This window comes from Tasmannia lanceolata, unplaced genomic scaffold (assembly GCF_043159265.1).
Source record: "Tasmannia lanceolata isolate RefF3 unplaced genomic scaffold, GAP_Taslan_0.1 ptg000008l, whole genome shotgun sequence".
Taxonomy (NCBI): Eukaryota; Viridiplantae; Streptophyta; class Magnoliopsida; order Canellales; family Winteraceae; genus Tasmannia; species Tasmannia lanceolata.
Window position 1 is genome coordinate 16,843,187 of NW_027518685.1, and position 19,112 is coordinate 16,862,298.

Here is a 19,112-nt window from a genome sequence, read left to right on the forward strand (position 1 = left end):
AATAGCAATTGTTAAATGTAGAAGTTTGTGGAATCTAGGAGATCTACTAGCTAGGGTTTTTAGTTCTTGTTATTATAAATGATAATGTATATGGATTTCAGGGAACCTTTTGATATTGACTAAAGAAAACTCATGTGGAAGAGCTTGGCTCCTCCTCTTGTGAGCTAGTGTTTGACACCCCAAAAGCTTGTGTTTGATCTTGTCTCACTTCTTGATTCCACTACGCGCTGGATCATTTGGTATCGAAGCCATGTTTGTTCTTGTGATTTTGCGATCGACAAGAACACTATGGTGGGACCGTGGGAGTTCGTAGAGGTGGGCGAGCTTCCGTTCCTGCATATCCTCCTCAAGAGCGTGATATTAGTGATGTCAAAGTCAGATTTGAGAAGAGAAGTTCAGCAACTAATTTGACTAACGGAATGTATAGAGTGCATATAATCTTAGAGTCACGATGAATCTAGCCTCAGTTTTAATGACGACATCAACCCTTTCCATTGCGAGGCTCCACGAGATGAGTCAAATGAAGGGCTGAGAAACAATCATTGGGCTCGTTATCCAAATCAGATGCTACACATTGATCTAAAGGTGGATTTATTGGAGTTTGAAGGTATCATCAAACTCAACAAATTTATTGGTTTGCCACTTTTATATATATTTTTATGATTATTATAACGAGGAAGAAGTACCATTTGAAGAGACATTTCCATTTTCTGTTGACGATGACAATGGCAACATTGAGGAGAAAGAAGATTCATATGATGAGACTGCACCGAGAGGATCTTTTCTCTCTGTATGAAGTAATCTAGGCAATATGCTCCACACCACCATCGGTGGAGATATGTTTCCCTTTGGTGATTGATAGTAGGAGCCATGACCCGTTCAAGGAAGTATTGATGTAGGATTTTTATGGAAAAATGGGATGCAAGGAGGGCTCCACGGGCTAGAATCTGTTTCAAAAGATCCAGTTGGAGGGAAGCAAGGAATTTTTGGTATAAAAAGATGCTAAAATTAGCAACTGCCACAGGAGATTGGAAATGATCCAACCATTGTGTTTTCACAAAATGTTGCTTTTTAGTTAGAAAACACTTTTGGAAGCTAATACCAAAGTTTGAAGTCAATGTTTCCCTTTGGTGATCGATAGTAGGAACCATGCCCCATTAAAGGAAGTATCATAGTAGCTGGAAACTGCTTGGGCAGGTGGGAAACTCGTTTCCCCTAAAAGGCGTTTCGGAAAGGTGAGAAACTCTTCTCCCATAAAAGGTGGAAACTCGTTTCCCAAATTCATGAGAAACACATAAGAAACTTATATGAAATATGCGAGAAACGAAATGTGAAACGTGTGGGAAATATGTGTGAAACTTACGAAAATCATTTAAAAAAAATTGTGGAATAGATATTAATAAGGAAAGCAACAACGTATACCGTAATAAAAGCTAAAAGTAAGAAATATCAAAATAGAAATTTGAACTTAACAAAATTTAAATCTACAAAATCATATATTTCATGTTTTCCTTATGTTTCACATGTGTTTTCATTAACGTTTTCTTTATCGTTTCTGAAACGTTTCTAATGTGTTTCGTAAGACGTTTCTCGTACAAATTTTATTGTTTTCCCATTTCTCGTTTCTCCTCTGTTTTTTTTCTTGCATTTCCCGTTTCGCTTCCCGAATCCGTTTCCCACCCTGGCAACTATAGGAATTCTATGGAAGGATGGGATGATAGGATGGCTTGAAGGGCTAGAATCCATTTCAAAAGATTCAATTGGAGGCAAGCAAGGAATTTTCCGGTGCTTTGCATAAGGTCTAGTTCCTTGGGCACTGGATGGGCGACATCATGAGTTGGTTGGATTTGCTTATGTACCTGCCTGGAACTTCTTTTACTACAGATAAATTGACATAGTGAGCGATTTTTAGAAAACATTGTTACAAGCTAATACCAAAGTTTGAAGTCGATCGGATTAATAAAATTTAGATCTGAGTGTATATTGTTTTTTTTCCCCGTAGAAAACATCAAACTCTAGGTCTGGATCGGATCATAAGTCACGATCTACCAATTAGATGAGATATGGATTTTTACTTTGATGGGTTGCCCATAGTCTAGAGTGAAACCCTAGAATTTCATCTTGGCCGGATCGTTGGATCAATGATTGAGATCCAATGTATGAGGCTGTTTCTGAGAAGATGAAAATCTGTCTCAGATTGAAGTCATGAACAAACAAGAACGATTTGTAAACACAAGAAGCATGTAGATTGGAAGAGAAGAGTAGGAGGAGAGAATAGTAGAGAAAATAGACTCACTAAAAATGCCATTCAAAAAAAAAAAGAAGACTTAAGATCACTTGGGGTAGGGCACCCCACCACTAAATTCCATAGGCATCCTGCCGGAGGAGAAAAGTTCGGAGAATCACTCATCCATGCAAGAGCAAGAGCTTTAAGCTTCATCAATATTCATCATTCATTCAATTCAACCATCCATATTTTAATGGCCATAGGGCCTACATTTTATAGACTCAAGGACTTGTAGTAGAGACATGTAAAATTGGAGTGGGAATGCTCTCTCCCAACTAGGAAACAGATTCCCACTCTCCCTTTTAGAAACTCCCCTTTTCTAAAACTCTAATTGTACTCAAAGACTAGGTTAGAAACTCTACTAAAACCATGGTTTTAAATTTCGTGCGAAACATTTCGTTTTGCCCGAAATATTTCGGTTTCGGCACAAACCGAAATGAAATTCACATGAAGTCGTTTCTTTACAAGATTTCGCTGAAATTTTACCGAAACCTAAGTTCCAAAATTTTGCCGAAATGTACCCGAAATTTAATTTTTTGACTTTTTTACAAAATTTCCACCGAAATTTTAAAAATGTACACCGAAATGTTAGAATTTCTACCGAAATTTATGAAATTTCCACCGAAATAGCCGTAATTTCAACCGAAATTGACACCGAAATTCTAGACATTTTGATCGAAATTAAAAAAAAAATTGAAATCATAATCATATTTTTACATGATTTCGGCCGAAATTTCGGCTTGAAACCGAAACATTTCGGTTTCGGTGGTGATCGAAACTTACACCGAAACCGAAATTTAAAACCTTGACTAAAACTCATTGATTTACCGTATAACCTATAAGAAACCCCCTTTATTAAAACTGCAACAAGCCTAATTTAATATTGAATAAAATATTAGTTTCGGGTTTGGTACCAGATTTCGACCGAAATTTCAAAATTTCAAGGTCCGAAACCGGTACCGAAACCGAAACTTTAAACCTTGCTCTTAACATGTTACAATCATTAAACATACCTCCTAACTTCTTCTTTTTTTGAATTTTAAAACATAACGCAACCTCCTAAATTTGTTTTCTAACTAAAACTTTTTATTAATTAGAACTACTAAAAACCCAAATCTAAACCTTGCGACATTTCTAAGTCAATTCTTTACTCACGAAAACCCGAAAGAAAGAAAAAATCCCCATTTTAAAAGTTTGACTATGAACAAATTTGTCAAACTATAATTTTGTCCCATTTCATTACCTTGTGCTTCATTCGAAAATCTTCAATTGTTAGAGGTGCCTTCTGGACCCTGCTTGGTCTTCAAGGCTGTTGGTAGAATCTCTTGGCTTGAAGCTGTTGGATGATGGCCCCCATCATGTATGCCCACTTGTGGATGCCACTTGGGTTACCGCTGGATTGTTCTCTCTCTAAAGATTTTTGTTTTTGTATGGTGCCAATATTGTTTGGACCTCAATGAGCAAAAGATTTCTTAGGTTGGTCATTGTTATGATGTTTTTGACGACAAGCTATTAGATTTGGAGAATGACTTAGATTCAAGGGCAAGTCTTTTGTAATCCCGGGAGAACGATGGTGAGATGGCGCACAATTGGACAGGGATGTTGACGATCGCGGTTCATCCAAGAAAACGTCTAAACCACGACAAGAGAATTCCTTCTCATTATGCAAAAGAAGAGTCTTATTTCTACTTTTAGTAGGATTCATGTTTGTACTTTTATTTCTGATATAGTTGTTGATAGATTATTTATGTTATGTCTTTCAAGCTAGTTATCAATACTTGGTTGGATTATAATTGTTGTTAAAAGTAGAAAGTCTAGGGAATCTAGGAGATCTACTTGCTAGGTTTTGGAACTTATTAACATAAATGATGGTGTATATGGATTTTTAGATTAGGAAAACTTCCTTCTCATTATAATTGTCGTTAAAAGTAGAAAGTCTAGGGAATCTATAATTGTTGTGAAGCATGGCTCCCAATTTTTTTATAAATTAGAAAAGCTTGTTTTTTGCAGGCTGTATATACTTCAGATGGTGCTAGATTGTTATGCAATCTATTTGGATTTGGAATAAATGCACTCATTCTTTTGCAGACAAATGATAAAAGAAACACACAAAGGAGAAAGAGAATCAAAGCTGCTGACCTGTTTCAACTTAGGGAGTTGTATGGTAAACTGATCACTTTCAGCAAACGAAAGAGCAGCTTTCAGCATGAGTACCAAAACATACAAGCTTCCCAACCTACGGTATCTTTCTTCTGTATTTACTTTATTATTATTTTATTTTTTTTGCTTGTGAACTTACTCTCCTAAGGCGTCAACATGCATATTTATCGGTTACAACAACGAGCATGAGGTTTACTGCCAATTTAACACTTCTGTTGTCACTGAAATTGAATGGAATAAATTCTGTCCAGTGGCCTTATTAAAACCAAACAGTATTTGCAAGCTAAATGCTTGTGGGCTATGTGGATTGATCTATGCAAGTTTCACTGGCGAAGATCATCATCGATCATCATCATGTTCAAAGGATTCTTGAATGGAAGAAACAAATGAAGTAATTGTTGCTTGGAGTTTTGGTGAAACTGTCCTTCATATCATTGAGGTCTCTTCTGATCTCTATAGATAATGAAATAATTAGATGCAGTGTGATATAGTAAGCAACTAACACCAAAAGCAGTCAATGACCAGAAGTCCCTTAGATATTAATTGACTATATACATGAATGACAATTGTTAGATATATCGAGGGTATACTGGTCATTTCACCAGTATAACCCCTAATCATGTACTCTTGTGTATAGGAATGCAAAGTACCAATACTTCACGTAGTCCGAGACCTTAGGATTTTCGGCACTGTACTTAACAGAAACTTCCTAGTTGGATGGGAAGCTTGCTTCGGAAGCTAAGTACTTCCCGCTTCCCAAATTTAGGGGAAGCACGCTTCCCATATGATTCCTATGCATTTCCTCTTAATTATGAGTTCGCTTCTTATTGAGGTGATTATTTCTTCCTGAAAGAATACTTTCTCCTTTTGATAATGCTGAAGAAGTGTATTTAGCAAAATAGTGCATTTAGAAATTGAAGCTCGTTTTAAGTTTCAAATGAAATTATGTGGATCTTTTTCCAAAAACTAACATTAAATATACATGAATAAAACATGTGAAATTGTAAATTCCAAACCTTATAATTCTAATTAGTTGCGAAGTCTTCTTTTCTACGTGTAATCCATACCCATATTAACCCTTCCTACCTAACCTATGACAATTCTACCTTTTCTATATATTTCATGTTCACTTCCAATGAGGCTTCTTACAAGCTTCATAGTGAGTTTTATTGTCGCTTCTCATAATTTTCACTTTACTTGGTTTTTGATATATTTGCTTCCCACATTTTCTCTTTTCTAAACCCCTTGCTTTCGCTTTCCGCTTCACTTCTTGCACTTGCTTCCCACTCTGGCGACTATTGTCTCCACCTCCAAATGGGGAACACAAGAACTGTGCATGACTTGACTGACTACTCCCCTAGCATAGTTCAAATTTGGTTGGGTCATGGTTAGGTCTATCAGTTTGCCTACTAATCTCTATGGATGCCTGGAGCCCTGGATCACTTGTGACTCGTGAGTTCCGGATTTGATATGGTGATTATTGTTTTAGCTCCATCAGCTACTCCCTCTGCTTCACCTTTGTTTCGTAAAGAATATCAGGAATGCATTTTTCATTGTTGCAAAATGAAGCTGCCCCCTTTGGAGCAGGCAGCCATTTTTCTTGGAAGCTTTTTTTACGACGTGTAAGTCCTTAGAAATGTCAAGGACTGTGTTCATCTGTCTTTTCGAATTTCCACTGTATAGTAACTTGAAACTACAAGAGCTGTCATTTCTTCATTTTTATTCTTTATGAATATGAGTGGATTTCATTTCGAAAAAGAAAAAAATGAATATGAGGGGCATCTTCATTCCTTTGAAAACCAAATCATCATCAACATGTCCTTGACCTCTCAGACCAGGCTCGTGTAAGCAGCTTGAGACCATATATTGCCTTTATGATGCATGCGTGACCCATGGCCCACCAATGATTGGTGTGTAGGGCTCATGGTCCTCCACTGGTCAATCTGACTCTTAGGGAGTCATAAGGGAGTACTTTATTTACGTTTTATTAGTAGTTTCTTATGACTTAAAAGTTTGTTGTAAGCTGAAATAAAGGACATTTGTTTTTATTAGAATAGTGGTTTAAGTGAATTCACCTTCTTCATGAAAATTTTCTAAAGGATTCATTACCTGAACCCAACTAGTTTGGGACGAAGGCGTAGTTGCGTTGAGTGGTTTAAGTGAATGGTACTTTATTTATTTTTATTTTTTTAAAATCTTCCCCTTATGTTAAGGGTTTTAAAAAGGGGAAGTCATGCCCCAAGAATTCTTGGGTTTGGGGCTTTATTTTGTTTATAAAGCATGGATAGAGAGCTTCCATTCTTAGCTCGCATCTTCCAAGATAAGGACTTTAGGGTGGAGCTTGCTGCTGGGTTTGGGTTCCTTTTCAAGCAAGTCATTGTATCTGTTCTTTCTTCTCTGTTCTCTCTAGGTTGGGTTATCTCTTAATGTTTGTGGAGATTTATTCTTGCTTAATCTGTTATTTCTGCCCTTGATCTGTCTTTTTGGTAGTTTTGGGTATTGTTTCATCATATTCCTACATTAATTTGTTTAAATTTGTGTTTTTTGTATCTATACCCACAGTCCCTTGGACTGATTTAGTGTGTGAAACACTTCTCGAGACTGCTTCGCTATAGCTTGAAACTCTTATTCTCCTCCCCGACGTGTAAATCTAGGCAGGGTTGTCTTTTGAACTGTTGTGAGAAAATGACTCAACTCATCCCCGTAGTGATAAGTAGGCCGGTGTTTATCTAACTCTTTCTGGTCTAGTGAGTATTCCCAGTGTCTTTCCACTCAGGATTTGGCTCGAGCTTGGGATGAGTTGAGTTGACTTGGTGATGCAGGTGCATCCCTTGGAGAGGAACAAATGACAGAGTTGGAAAAAGAAATCCAAAGGAGGTGCCAAGTAAGCTGCCATATGGCTTCCAGCTAATTTTCAGCTCATTATTGACAACTTATTGACACCTCATTGCTAGATCATTATTTCCAGCTCAGTAACAACTCATTGCCAGCTCATCGTTGGCTGCTCATTAACTGCTTGTTACCAGCTTATCATTGACAGCCCATTGATAACTCACTATTGATAGGTCATTGATAGCCAATTGGCAGTTTACCATGACAGTTATGTGGTTAATTTATGTTTGTAAATTACTAGTGTATAAAACCCCTTAAGTTTTTTAGTTCAGTTTATAAGTCGGTTTTCTGGTGCTTGTTAGAAAAGGTGTTTTGATTTGTAGACAGATTTTTGTCAATTTTCTGCAGTAATGGAATTACAGACCCTTTCTTTCTCTGTTAGCCTGGGCCTTGTTTCCTGCAAAGTTGCTGATCTGTTACAGTTCAGCTCGCTGTCCTTTGGTGCCTGAATAATTCCATGGTCCCCTCGCTCGAATTTCACATTTCCCTTTCTTTGAGAACCGAAAGCCACATATCTCATTAGTTTCTGCTAGTTAGGTGTGCTTGAGTCTGATTACCCTCCACTCTAATCAGATCAGCCGTGATCAGGTGAGTTTCGTGATTGAGATCAGATCAACAGATTCTTAGTTTCAGATTTGTTTAGAAGCATAATTCAACAGATTCTTGTGACTGATAGTCACCATTTCAGATCTGAACGTGTGACCTGACCACACAATATAAATCGGCAGTTTTTTTTTTTTTTTTTCACTCACGGTTTCAGTTTTCTCTCCATAAAACTGAAAATTAGCAAGAAATCTGATTTTACATTCTAGAACTTGCGATTTCAGATTTTTTTGTTGCTCTTTGCTGATTTGAAAGTTATAATTCTTTTGATTCCAATGTGAGTTACATATTTGTTTGCAGACAACCTGCAGACTACTTATCTCCAGATTACTCTTTTCTATTCTTCTTCATTTAATCTGATGAATACAATCAGTTTGCTATGAATCTGAATTTTAGAACTGTTTAACATCAGATCTAACATCTGAAATTCAATCTTAATTTCCACACTGTTTAGCCTTGGCACAACGGTAAGGTTGCTCCATTGTGACCTGGTTGTCACGGTTTTGAGTCACGGAAACAGCCTCTCTGCGAAGCAGGCATAAGGCTGCGTACATCTAGCCCTCCCCAGACCCAGCAATGGCGGGAGCCTCGTGCACTGGGCCACCCTTTAGCATTTGTAATTCAAACTGAGTTTCTGATCTGTTTTGGGTCTGATCTAACTGAATTTCGATTTTTGTTTCTGTTACTCATTTCATGATCTGAACTTTCTGTCTACTTGCTTTAATCTTTGAAATTTCCGATCTGTTCATGATCAGATCTAACTATAGTTTCCAAACTGCCCTGCGTCATCGTGGGGTACCTTGAGTCGACTTCCTTTTGCATTGGCCACATTCTGCGTTTTTTGCCATACAAAGTCAATAAAAACCCCTTCGATTCTCCCGAGTTATGACCGTGTCAATAAATTGGTATGATGCCTCCCATTCAATCCATTCTAGACTTCTAGTACATTAAAGAGAACTAGAAGAGTGAAATCAAATAAATGCGGTATTTATCCATCACATTTTTCATCATATTCATATTTACGCAGTGTCAATATATATTTCCTGTTTCTCTCCCCCAAAAAATATATTTTACATGTATGATTTTTTTTATATTCATAAATTTGAATGTCCATAATAATACGATGCATAACTTATTGCGCTTTTCATGGTATAACTGTTTAATGTGTGGTAAATAAATGTGTGGTAAATAACCATAATCATATCTATATTCAGAATATATGGAGGGGGCGCTTTCCCTAGAAGGGTGGAATCGTGTTCCTAATAGGCAGCGAGCACACCTCTTGTAGGAAACCTCTCCTGGTTCACGGGTTCGTGTTTCAGGTGCGGGATCACAACCTGAGTGGATGGATCCAGGTTCCAAGTCATCGAATGCTGTGTATATTCTGTTTAGTTAGGTCACAACTTTTTCGGTGTTTGATTAGATTTTTTTCAGTGTTTTTTATCAAACTTTTTTTTGAACATATCTAGCAAAATCTTTATGGGTTTCTAATTTCTTATTTGGTATTTACAGAGTCTCAATGTACATGTTACAGGTTTGGAAGTATCAGAGCGCAAATTGCATTGCTGATGGTGCTTTGGAGCAATTCTATGTTGATATTCAAACGCCACAAGGCCAAAAGGGGGCAGATGTTTTGTTAATGGGCTGTTTGAATGGATCCATTAGGTGAGATATGGATAGGTGACTCTTTGGTAGGCATTCATTTGTTTTCATTATCTCAATTATCTGCTCGATGTAGTGGATAACTGGATATATATTCGCGTGGGCCAGTTTGTGATTTCACATGTCTCTTGTGATTTTTTTAGTTGTAATGGATGATTCTCTGAATTAAAAACCATATGGGAATTAGGTAGGGCAATGAATTGAGTTTATTGTTAAATTGTTGGATTCTTAGAAGCACGAAGCGGGGGCAGGGAAGCTTGGGGTCTAGAAGAGTCTAAGTTGGGAGCGCCATGAGAGTGTTTGTGTAATATTTTCTTTATATGTTTTTCAAAATTCAAGTACATCAAAAAATAGAAATTTTTAACCATCATCATATATATCTTTCAAAATTTAAGTACATTAAAAAATAGTAATTTCTAACCATCTTCATTTTCGTGCCTTCTTTCCCTGCGCCTTCTGAAGACGCCTTTGTGCTTGCTCCAATGAAGTACTTTGAAGAGTTGGAAGACTTTGGTACAAAGAAGTTAGACAGTGTAATTGGAGTAATGACTAGGTTGGGAGCATCATTGGAGCGGTTTCCTTCCTAAGGAGCGCCGAATCACGGTTCTAGTGCGGGAGCGGCACCCATGGGGAAGATTCCTGCTTCTAAGGTTGGATTTAGCAGTTTATTTAAGGTGTAACCCCCTTCAAAATAAAATGCCTATAGAACATCCATCTTTTTTGTTCTGAAGTCAACCTTTCATTGTCCCACAATATTTCCATGTCCTGTTTTCAACCCAAATATTGAAAATCATAACATTCATGATGTCATAGAATCTTCCAATTATGAACTGGAACTGCATAAAAGATAGTGGAATCTTAGGTTATTATATCTTTTTTTTATGGGTAAGATAGGTTATTATATCATTCAAAAAAAAAAAAAAACAAACTAGGTTACAAACCTTGGGGTACATTTGACACGAAATGGCAATTACACTAGGCATTTTGGTAATCATGTAAGAAACCCATTTATGCCTACACATCAGATAATTTATATTTCCAAATGCACATGATATTGCTGCAATATGTATTCTGTCCTTTATTTTCCCCAAGTTTCTTATAGATTTTTCATGTAAAATTTAAATGGCCGCATATCTCATGTGCTTCCTACCATCGGTATAACTAAATCTTTATTGGACACCTTGCCAATGTCCTATTTATAATGACCTGCCCAGTTTTTTTGTTCTATTACTTTCATTATTGGGTTTTGTCAAATGTTTTGCTGTTGTCTTAAGGCGTAATAATTCTATCCTTGTGTGCATCTTTCACCTCTTAAAGGTATTTTTTGGGATTCTCCATGACAGTTTATACTCTGATACATACATGTTTTTATTTGTAGTCTTTATATTGATGGGCACTAGAATGGAATCTTTGTTTATTTAAGTTCTCTGCTTTTGCAGTCTTTATGAAGTTGGAAAATTTGGGCAACATTTTGGTCACGGAGTAAAATGCATGCCAAACCGTGTCTGGCCTCTCATTGCAGAATATGATGGAGAGTGCAATAAAGCACCTGGATATATTCAAAGTTCAACACCGGGAGCTTCTATACTTTTTCCGTCGAGTATATCTTGTATAAAGGGCATCGGAAAGAAACTTCCTGATAGAATTGGTGATGGTTCATCTCTCCAACATGCGCTGTATCCAGGAAACAATTTAAGTTGCCTTCATGATTTTTGAATGCCTCCCTGTTTCTCTTAGGAGCCGTTTGGATACACGGATTTTGAGGGGGATTTTAGAGTCTTGGATTTCCTCAAAATCCTCTAGGGGAGATGAGAGAAGGAGACCGTCTGTCATTTCTGATTTCTCGTCCTTCTTTCCATTGAGCGAGAGAGTAGGAGATCGTCCCCTGTTTCCAGTTTTTAGAAATCTCAGTATGGGTAAGAGATTTCTAAAACCTGGATTTCTTACTTAAGCCCTTCATCTGCAACCTACTTCCATTGTAAAATCCAGAATTTTACACAGCTTTCAAACTAAAACCTGGACTCTAAAATCCACTTGTCCAAACAGCCCTTACAGATTTTGGGTAATGAGCACGCAAGCTTCTGCAGTCCTTTTCTATTACTGCATAAAATATCCATATATATATATATATATATATATATATATATATATATATATATATATTTGAATGGCATAAAATATCCATAAATTGTTCCACCAGCATCGAATATTTTGGCAGCATTATCATGTATTATTGCTCTTGTAATTCTTGACATTAGGAAACAGGGTGGCCACTCTTGGATCAGGGACAGCTGGTGGATCTGTGTATGCTCTGAATCTCAGTGATCCATTAGATTTGAGAATGATTGAAATTGCTTCACTCCATTGCACAATTTGGACTGGTGATTGCAACTCTAATGGGACACAAGCGGTAATTGGTAAGTTATTTGGCTATTCTTCTTCTTTGGTCTTTTGATACATTTCATACTCTTTTTTTGTTTTAGTTGGGTGCCTGTGATATTGGAATAAAATCGTGACGAATGAGAGTTCTGACAGCATTATCGAAATATTAACTCAATATCACACAGGTACCCAGATGCAGCTCAAATATCATGAAAGCCTTTGAAATTGCTAGATCAATGTTTATCCTATAAGTAGCATCATAAACACTATCAATTCATTAGCATCATGAAAAATAAAACAGCAGGCTGATTTACTGTAAACACCATAGACAATTCTTTATGGGATAGTAATTTTTACTGCTTGGTACGAAGCCATTGCAGCTTGAGAATTTCATTGATAAATATTTGAGTAGTTTTAAACGTGAAATCCAAACTGAAGGAGTGACATGAGTAAAATTCTTTGCCATGGCTGTTTGGAAAGCTTTGGTTTTGTTGAGAATCCAGGAAATCTGTCGAGAGGAAGAGAATGGAATGACTAGTGCGAAAGAAGAGGAAACCCAATAAGCTCCCTTAATATCAAAGGAGACCATCATCAAGGAGATTGTGGATAGAACAAGATCTTTATTCAGCGGAAGTTGAGGACTGCCCTAGACCAGATGGGGTGAATTTCAGCTCGATTGATGATATAGACTGCGAAGCCCTTGTAAATCCCTTCACTGAAGAAGAGATAAAGAGTAGCCTGTTGTCTATGAGCAGAGGTCATTACCCTGGCTCGATGGATTCTGTCTAGATAAAAGCACAGTTGCTACCGTTGTTGTGCTGATTCCCAAAATTAAAGGTACGGCTAAAATTATGGACTTCAGGCTGATCACTCGTGTGGGATGCCTTTATATGGTCCTGGCAAAAGTTTTGGCTACTAGATTATTTCTAATAATTAATCAATCTTTATTCATGGGCGCCAGATTCTGGACCCTAATAGCTAATGAGATTGTAGAATTTTATTCCAAGTCTGGGAGGAAAGGTGGTGTGCAAGCTAGATATGGAAAATGCATATCATAGAGTAGAATAGAACTGCATGGACTATCTAATGAGGTGCATGGACTATCCAATGAGGTGGATGGACTTTTGTACTCAATGGTCTGCTTGGATGATGTTATGTGTCTCCCCTACATGGTTCCCTATTTTGGTGAATGGTTCTCCCAAAGAGTTCTTCAAATCATCTCGAGGCCTGAGGCAGGGTGATCCTCTATCCCTTTTTATGTTCTTGATTGTAGAAAAAGCCTTGACTAGAATGCTGGATAAAGTTAGAAAATCGAAGGAGCGTCAAAAGTTTCGGATTTTCGTCCGATTAGTTTGGTGGGTAGCCTCTACAAAGTTCTTGCCAAGGTTTTGGCGGATCGTCTCAAAGTAGTTTTACCATCAATCATCTCGGACTGTCAAAGTGCTTACATAAAAAACCATCAAATTCTTGATTGTTCTTTGATAGCCAATGAAGCTATTGATTATTATCAACGGAATGGGGAAGGACCGAAGGAGGGATTCTCTGCAAGCTTGACATGGAGAAGGCCTATGATAGGGTGGATTGGGGAGCTTTAGTTTATCTACTGGGTCGAATGGGCTTTGGCGGCCGATGGAGAAGGTGGATCCGAAACTGCTTAGCGTCAGCTTGGTTCTCCGTTCTCATCAACGGCTCAGCCAAAGGCTTCTTCAAATCGACTAGAGGTTTGCGGCAGGGGGACCCTTTGTCTCCTTTTCTTTTTGTGATTGTAGCAGAATCCCTTTGCAGATTGATGAAAAAAGGATGTGAGTTAGGTCTCTTTGAAGGATTTCTAATAGGTAAAAATAAGGTAGAAGTATCGATCCTACAATTCGCGGATGATACTCTCCTGTTCTGCCCTCCGGTAGTATCCCAGATTCTAAATCTTAAAGCCACATTAAGATGTTATGAGATGGTATCGGGTCAAAGATCCAATTTTGCGAAATCTAGGCTGTATGCGATCAACGTTCCCGACTGCGAAGCATCCTCTTTTGCAGGTATTTTGAGGTGTGCCTTAGATGTTCTAACAGCTTCTTATCTGGGTCTACCTCTAGGAGTGGGAAGACCAAACAAAAACTTATGGATCCCCATTATCCAAAGAATCGAACGGAGATTGGCCACCTGGAAGCGCAGCTTGGTTTCCAAAGGTGGTAGGCTGGTTCTCATAAAGGCAGTTTTATCCAATATGCCAATATACTTCCTCTCTCTTTTTAAATGCCCTGTGAGTGTAGCTCAGCGAATTGAGCAAATTCAAAGACGTTTTTTGTGGGGAGGATCGGGGACTTCAAAGGGGATTTCTCTGGTTAAATGGAGTGCGGTTTGTCTCCCCATTAAAAACGGAGGATTGGGCCTTAGGAGGGTTCAAGGCTTTAACCAGGCTCTACTGGGAAAGTGGCTTTGGAGGTTTGGCGAAGAACAGTCCTCTTTGTGGGTTAGAGTTATTGGAAGTAAGTATGGGTTCTCCAAAGGTCACTGGTGTTCTGCCGATAATTTTAAACTTAAAGGTGTCACGGTATGGAGAGACATCTTGAAGTTGAAATTCCTTTTTGCATCCGGAGTTCGTTTCAAGGTCTATGTGGGGGATAGGATTTGGTTTTGGCTGGATCCCTGGTGCTCGGCGGAGCCTCTTAAGGAGCTTTTTCCTGACTTATTTATGGTGTCAGCTCAGAAAGAGGCTTGGGTCATGGATTGCTTTGAAAGAGTACTCACAAAAGTAGTTTGGTCTCCTAAATTTCGAAGAGCCTTTTTTCACAGAGAGTTAAATCATCTCCAAGAACTCCTATCTCTAATTGAAACTTGCTACATCAAGAAATCGGGCACAGATAGACGAGTTTGGAAGTGGAGCCCTTCGGGCTTATTCTCAGTCAAATCCTTTTATCATCAAATGATCCCTAGTTCAGCGGAGCCTTTATTATCCTCAGTCTGGAATTTTTCTTGTCCGCCGAGAATTGCCTTCTTTGGGTGGTCAGTTTGCTGTGGTCGTATTCAGACAATGGATTTTTTGAGGAATCGAGGAATGTGGTTGGTCGATTATTGCCCTCTCTGTTTATCCGCTGGCGAATCAATTGATCACCTTTTCATCCACTGCAAGGTTGCTAGAGTTATTGGGGGTCTCATTTTCACCCGCTTTGGAATCTGTTGGGTTCCATCCAAATCTATGGCTGATTTCATTAGGACTTGGGAATGGAGTCCTTGGAGAAAGAAAGGCAAGATCCTTTGGAAGATGTGCCTTCTAGCCGCGTGGTGGTTCTTGTGGAAAGAGAGGAATGCGCGAGTCTTTGAAGGAAAGGCTAGGTCCCCCTATGGAATTTATGTAAAGCTGATCGCTGCGGTCATATCTTGGGCTCGAAATCTTCCTTTGTTTCGTTTTGTCTCAGCTTTTGACCTCTGGGAAGGGTGGGCAATCATCTGTATGGAAGGGGTCAGCAAAGTGAAAATCAGGCACTCCTGGATTCCTCCTTCCCAGGAGCTAATGAAGCTTAATTTCAATGGTTCGTCTCTTGGTAACCCGGGCGAGGCCGGAATTGGGGGTCTATGTAGAAACAACAAAGGGGAAGTCCTTTGGGCTTTCTCGGGTCTTATCGGAGTCGCAGACTTGAATGAAGCAGAGGTTAGAGCCGTTCATCGAGGGATTAAGTTACTGGATTCTCAGGCTTTCGACAAAATTATAGTCGAAGGGGATTCCTTAAATGTTATTCAATGGCTTTCGGGTGAGGCGATTCCTCCCTGGAGATTTCTGCCTTTTTTTGAGGAAATTGAGGATCTGACTCAAGGCTCTTCCATTGTGTTCGGTCATGTTAGGAGGTCAGCCAATGCTGAAGCAGATTCTCTAGCCAGAGGAGGTGTCTATAGGACAGCTTTAGAGTTTTTTTATTACCTCCCTCCTTGATTGTAATTTTTCTTTCTTTCTTTGTTTCATCAGGACCACCTCGGTTCTGTTTTTTTCATATATATATTATTCTGCCCTTTTCAAAAAAAAATAAAGTTAGAAAATGCAGCCTTATTGAAGGTTTTAATATTGGGCTTTGAGGATGCAGAAGTATCTCACCTTCAGTTCAAGGATGAAATCCTGATTTTGATTTTTATCAAGGCTGAGAAATATAAAGTTATAAAGCTAAAAGTTGTGTTTCGTTCCTATGAGGTAGTTACTAGGCAAAGGTCTAATTTTATGAAGTCTAAGCTGCTCGGTATTCATCTTGCAGATGCTGAGATAGATCAGATGGTAGGATTACTAAGGTGTTTTGTGGCCCACTTTCTGACCACTCATCTAAGGCTTTCCTTTAGGCCCTGTTTGGATTTGTAGGATTTTTTTAGAAAAGTTTGGAAAATAATTTCTTTTATGTAATTTCTTATTTTTAATTGTTTGATTACAAATGAAAAAAGTAACTTGAACCACAAGAAGTTGAGTTTTACTTAGAGGGACCTTCAATTTATAATTCTATATTCTAAATGAGCCATAACTATATCAATTCCCTCTAAATCGCGGAGACTAAAAGTTTTCCTAAGAAAAAATTTTCCACAAGAAATATTTTTCCTGCAATCCAAATGGGGCCTTATCGTAGGGTGGACCTAAAAAGAGGGCTTGTGATCCGGTTGTGGAAAGGGTGAAAGTGAAATCTGGCGTCTTTAGGGGGAGAATCACTCTAGTTACGGCAATTCTTGCCAATATCTCCATATACCATTTATCTTTGCTTAGATGTCCTATTACAGTGATCGAGAGAATAGACCAGATTCAGAGAAATTTTTTATGGGGCTGCACAGAGGAAAAGTAGAAGATTCACCATGTATGCTTGGTTGAAGTTTACAAACTAATCAAATCTGTGGTGCTTGGAATCAAAATTTAAGACTCCTTATAGCTTGGAAGGCAGTTGTGGAGGTGTGAGGAGATAAGAATAAACTTTGGACCAAAGTTGTTGAAAGTAAGTGCGAGGTTTGTCGTGGGACCTTGATCTCGGACAATAAATACAGATTCAGTGGTTTGACGTTGTAGAGAGATATTGAGGAATAAGCCAAAATTTCTTGAAGGTACTAGATTCTGGCAAGATAAATGGAAAAAATTCCTTGAAGACACTAGGTTTAGAGTTTATAAATGGGATAAGTAATATTATTGCAAGATAAATGGTGTGCTGGGGACTCTTTAAAGGATATGTTTCCATGTTCTATTTGTCGTTGTTCCTAATAGAGAAGTGTTTGGTCAGGATTGCTCTGAGAGAGTGGAGGGTCATATCTCTCTGATAGTTAATTTCAGACGTAACTTCTTTGACGGGGAGGTTGACAGAGTTGTGCAACTCCTCGATATTCTTGATTCCACCTACATTGGCAAGGCTGGCAGAGACAAAAAGCTTTGGATTTGGAGCACTTCTGCAAGGTCAGTGCAAATTCCTTCTACATTCATATTGCTCCTAACCTGATTTCCGCGCACTTGGTTAGAGTTTGTGGAGTATTCTGGCTCTGCCTAGAGTGTGCACGTTCCGGTGGACTGCTTTATAGGACAAAATTCTGATGGTTGACCATTTGTGCCATCGCAAGATCATGATCATCGACTATTGTGCCCATTGTTTAGAGGCATGGAACGGAGTAGATCACTTGCTCCTTCACTGCAGGTTTGCTAGAGAGGTGTGGGGCTACATCCTTGGAAGATTTGGGAAGTTGTGGGTGTTCCCTGTGTTCCCTCTTTAGTTGGATGACCTCCTGGATAATTGTTGTTGTTGTGGTTTTTTTTTTTTTTTTTGTGCTTCTTGGCCTAGGATAGGGAGGATTCTTTAGAGGATGGTGCTGGTAGGTCCTATTGGGTTTCTTTGGAAGGAGTGCCTGAACTCTTCAAGAATGCTCTTCAAGGCCCTCATTTTATCTATACGAAAATCATCTCGTTCGTATTCTCATTTTTTTTTTGAAAGATAACAACCAAATTTCATTAAAATCATGACATTACAAAGGGGACAAGCTGTCCCCCCAGGAAGTTCCGACCTAGCCAATAAGTCTAGATATACAGAGTATACAAGTAGAAGGTTAGGGTAAATTAGCGGAAGGGCCGGAAATGATAATCCTATCATCCTCCCTGTTAGCGCCCTCCTTTGCCAAGATATCCGCCGCCGAATTTGCCGTCCGCTTCATATGTTGTAGTCGAGGATGAATCAGCCGGATTAAATCTCGTATGGCATCCAGCGTTTGATAGAATCTCCACGGTCCGCATGAGTGGCTCGATGCCCACGCAATTGCGTTAGATGAGTCCCCTTCCACAATCAATGGTCCCGAGTTGCTTTTTTCATACCATTGAAGACCGAATAGTAATGCCTTCGCCTCAGCTTCGTTTGCACCGCATGTGCCTGCAAAGCCCTAGTATGTCATGATGGTACTACCCTCCCCGTCACGAATGATCCCCCCAAAACCCGCTCTGCCCGGGTTACCCATAGAACTCCCATCAAAATTTAGTTTGAACCAACCCATTGGAGGCGGATGCCATCTTGGTGTGATACGATTGGAAGCCCTTCTTTCCTGCATTACCCGACACCAGTTCCGTAAAATGACCCCCACCGAATAGTAATGCCTTCGTATTCTCGTGGGCGAGAATTCTTCCTTGTTTTTAGTTTCTCTAGCTTTGACCTTAATAGGCGCTGGAAGGAGATTTTTTCTAACTCAAAGAGAGCAGAGATAGTATCCCCTAGATGGATCCCCTCCTGATCCAAGCTAGCTGATGTTAAACTTCAATGGGTCTAGCATTAATAATCCCGGGCCGACAAGTGTAGGAGGGCTTCTTAGAGACGAGGAAGGACCGACTAGATGGGCTTACTCTGGAGTCGGGACCCATTGTGGTAAAGGACTCCAACGAGGTGGAAGTAAGAGCGTTGCAATAGGGAATTAGGATCACTGACGGAAGTTATCTAGATAGGCTCGTAGTGGAGGGACTCCCTCAATATTATTAGATGGATGAATGGTAGCTGCTATCACCCATAGAGGTTTGCACTTTGCGGATTTGATTGATGAGATCATGGATCAAGTGGGGGGCATTCAGTCCTTTTCCAGTCTGTTAAGCGTCCAACTAATAGTGAGGCTGATTAACTCGACCTATCAAGAGTTAATAGGGCAAGAC

The 19,112-nt window shown here is 39.0% G+C and overlaps 2 protein-coding genes across 4 annotated transcripts in view; both read left to right on the forward strand.

Moving 5' to 3' along the window:
• Positions 1 to 19,112, forward strand: part of LOC143884604 (disease resistance protein At4g27190-like) — a 54,286-nt gene that overhangs the window by 23,694 nt on the left and 11,480 nt on the right. The window lies entirely within an intron of this gene.
• Positions 1 to 19,112, forward strand: part of LOC143884603 (uncharacterized) — a 29,782-nt gene that overhangs the window by 1,799 nt on the left and 8,871 nt on the right. For 2 of the 3 annotated variants that reach the window (XR_013252997.1, XM_077388252.1), the window contains exons 3-6: positions 4,376 to 4,528; positions 9,477 to 9,607; positions 11,044 to 11,280; positions 11,870 to 12,021. Coding sequence is in view for 2 of the 3 variants with exons in the window: in XM_077388252.1 (XP_077244367.1) it covers positions 4,376 to 4,528; positions 9,477 to 9,607; positions 11,044 to 11,280; positions 11,870 to 12,021 (673 nt within the window). In the remaining variant the exon portion in view is untranslated. Of the gene's footprint in view, positions 1 to 4,375; positions 4,529 to 7,269; positions 7,332 to 9,476; positions 9,608 to 11,043; positions 11,281 to 11,869; positions 12,022 to 19,112 lie in introns of those variants that run through there. The other variant, XM_077388253.1, reaches the window with a different exon arrangement.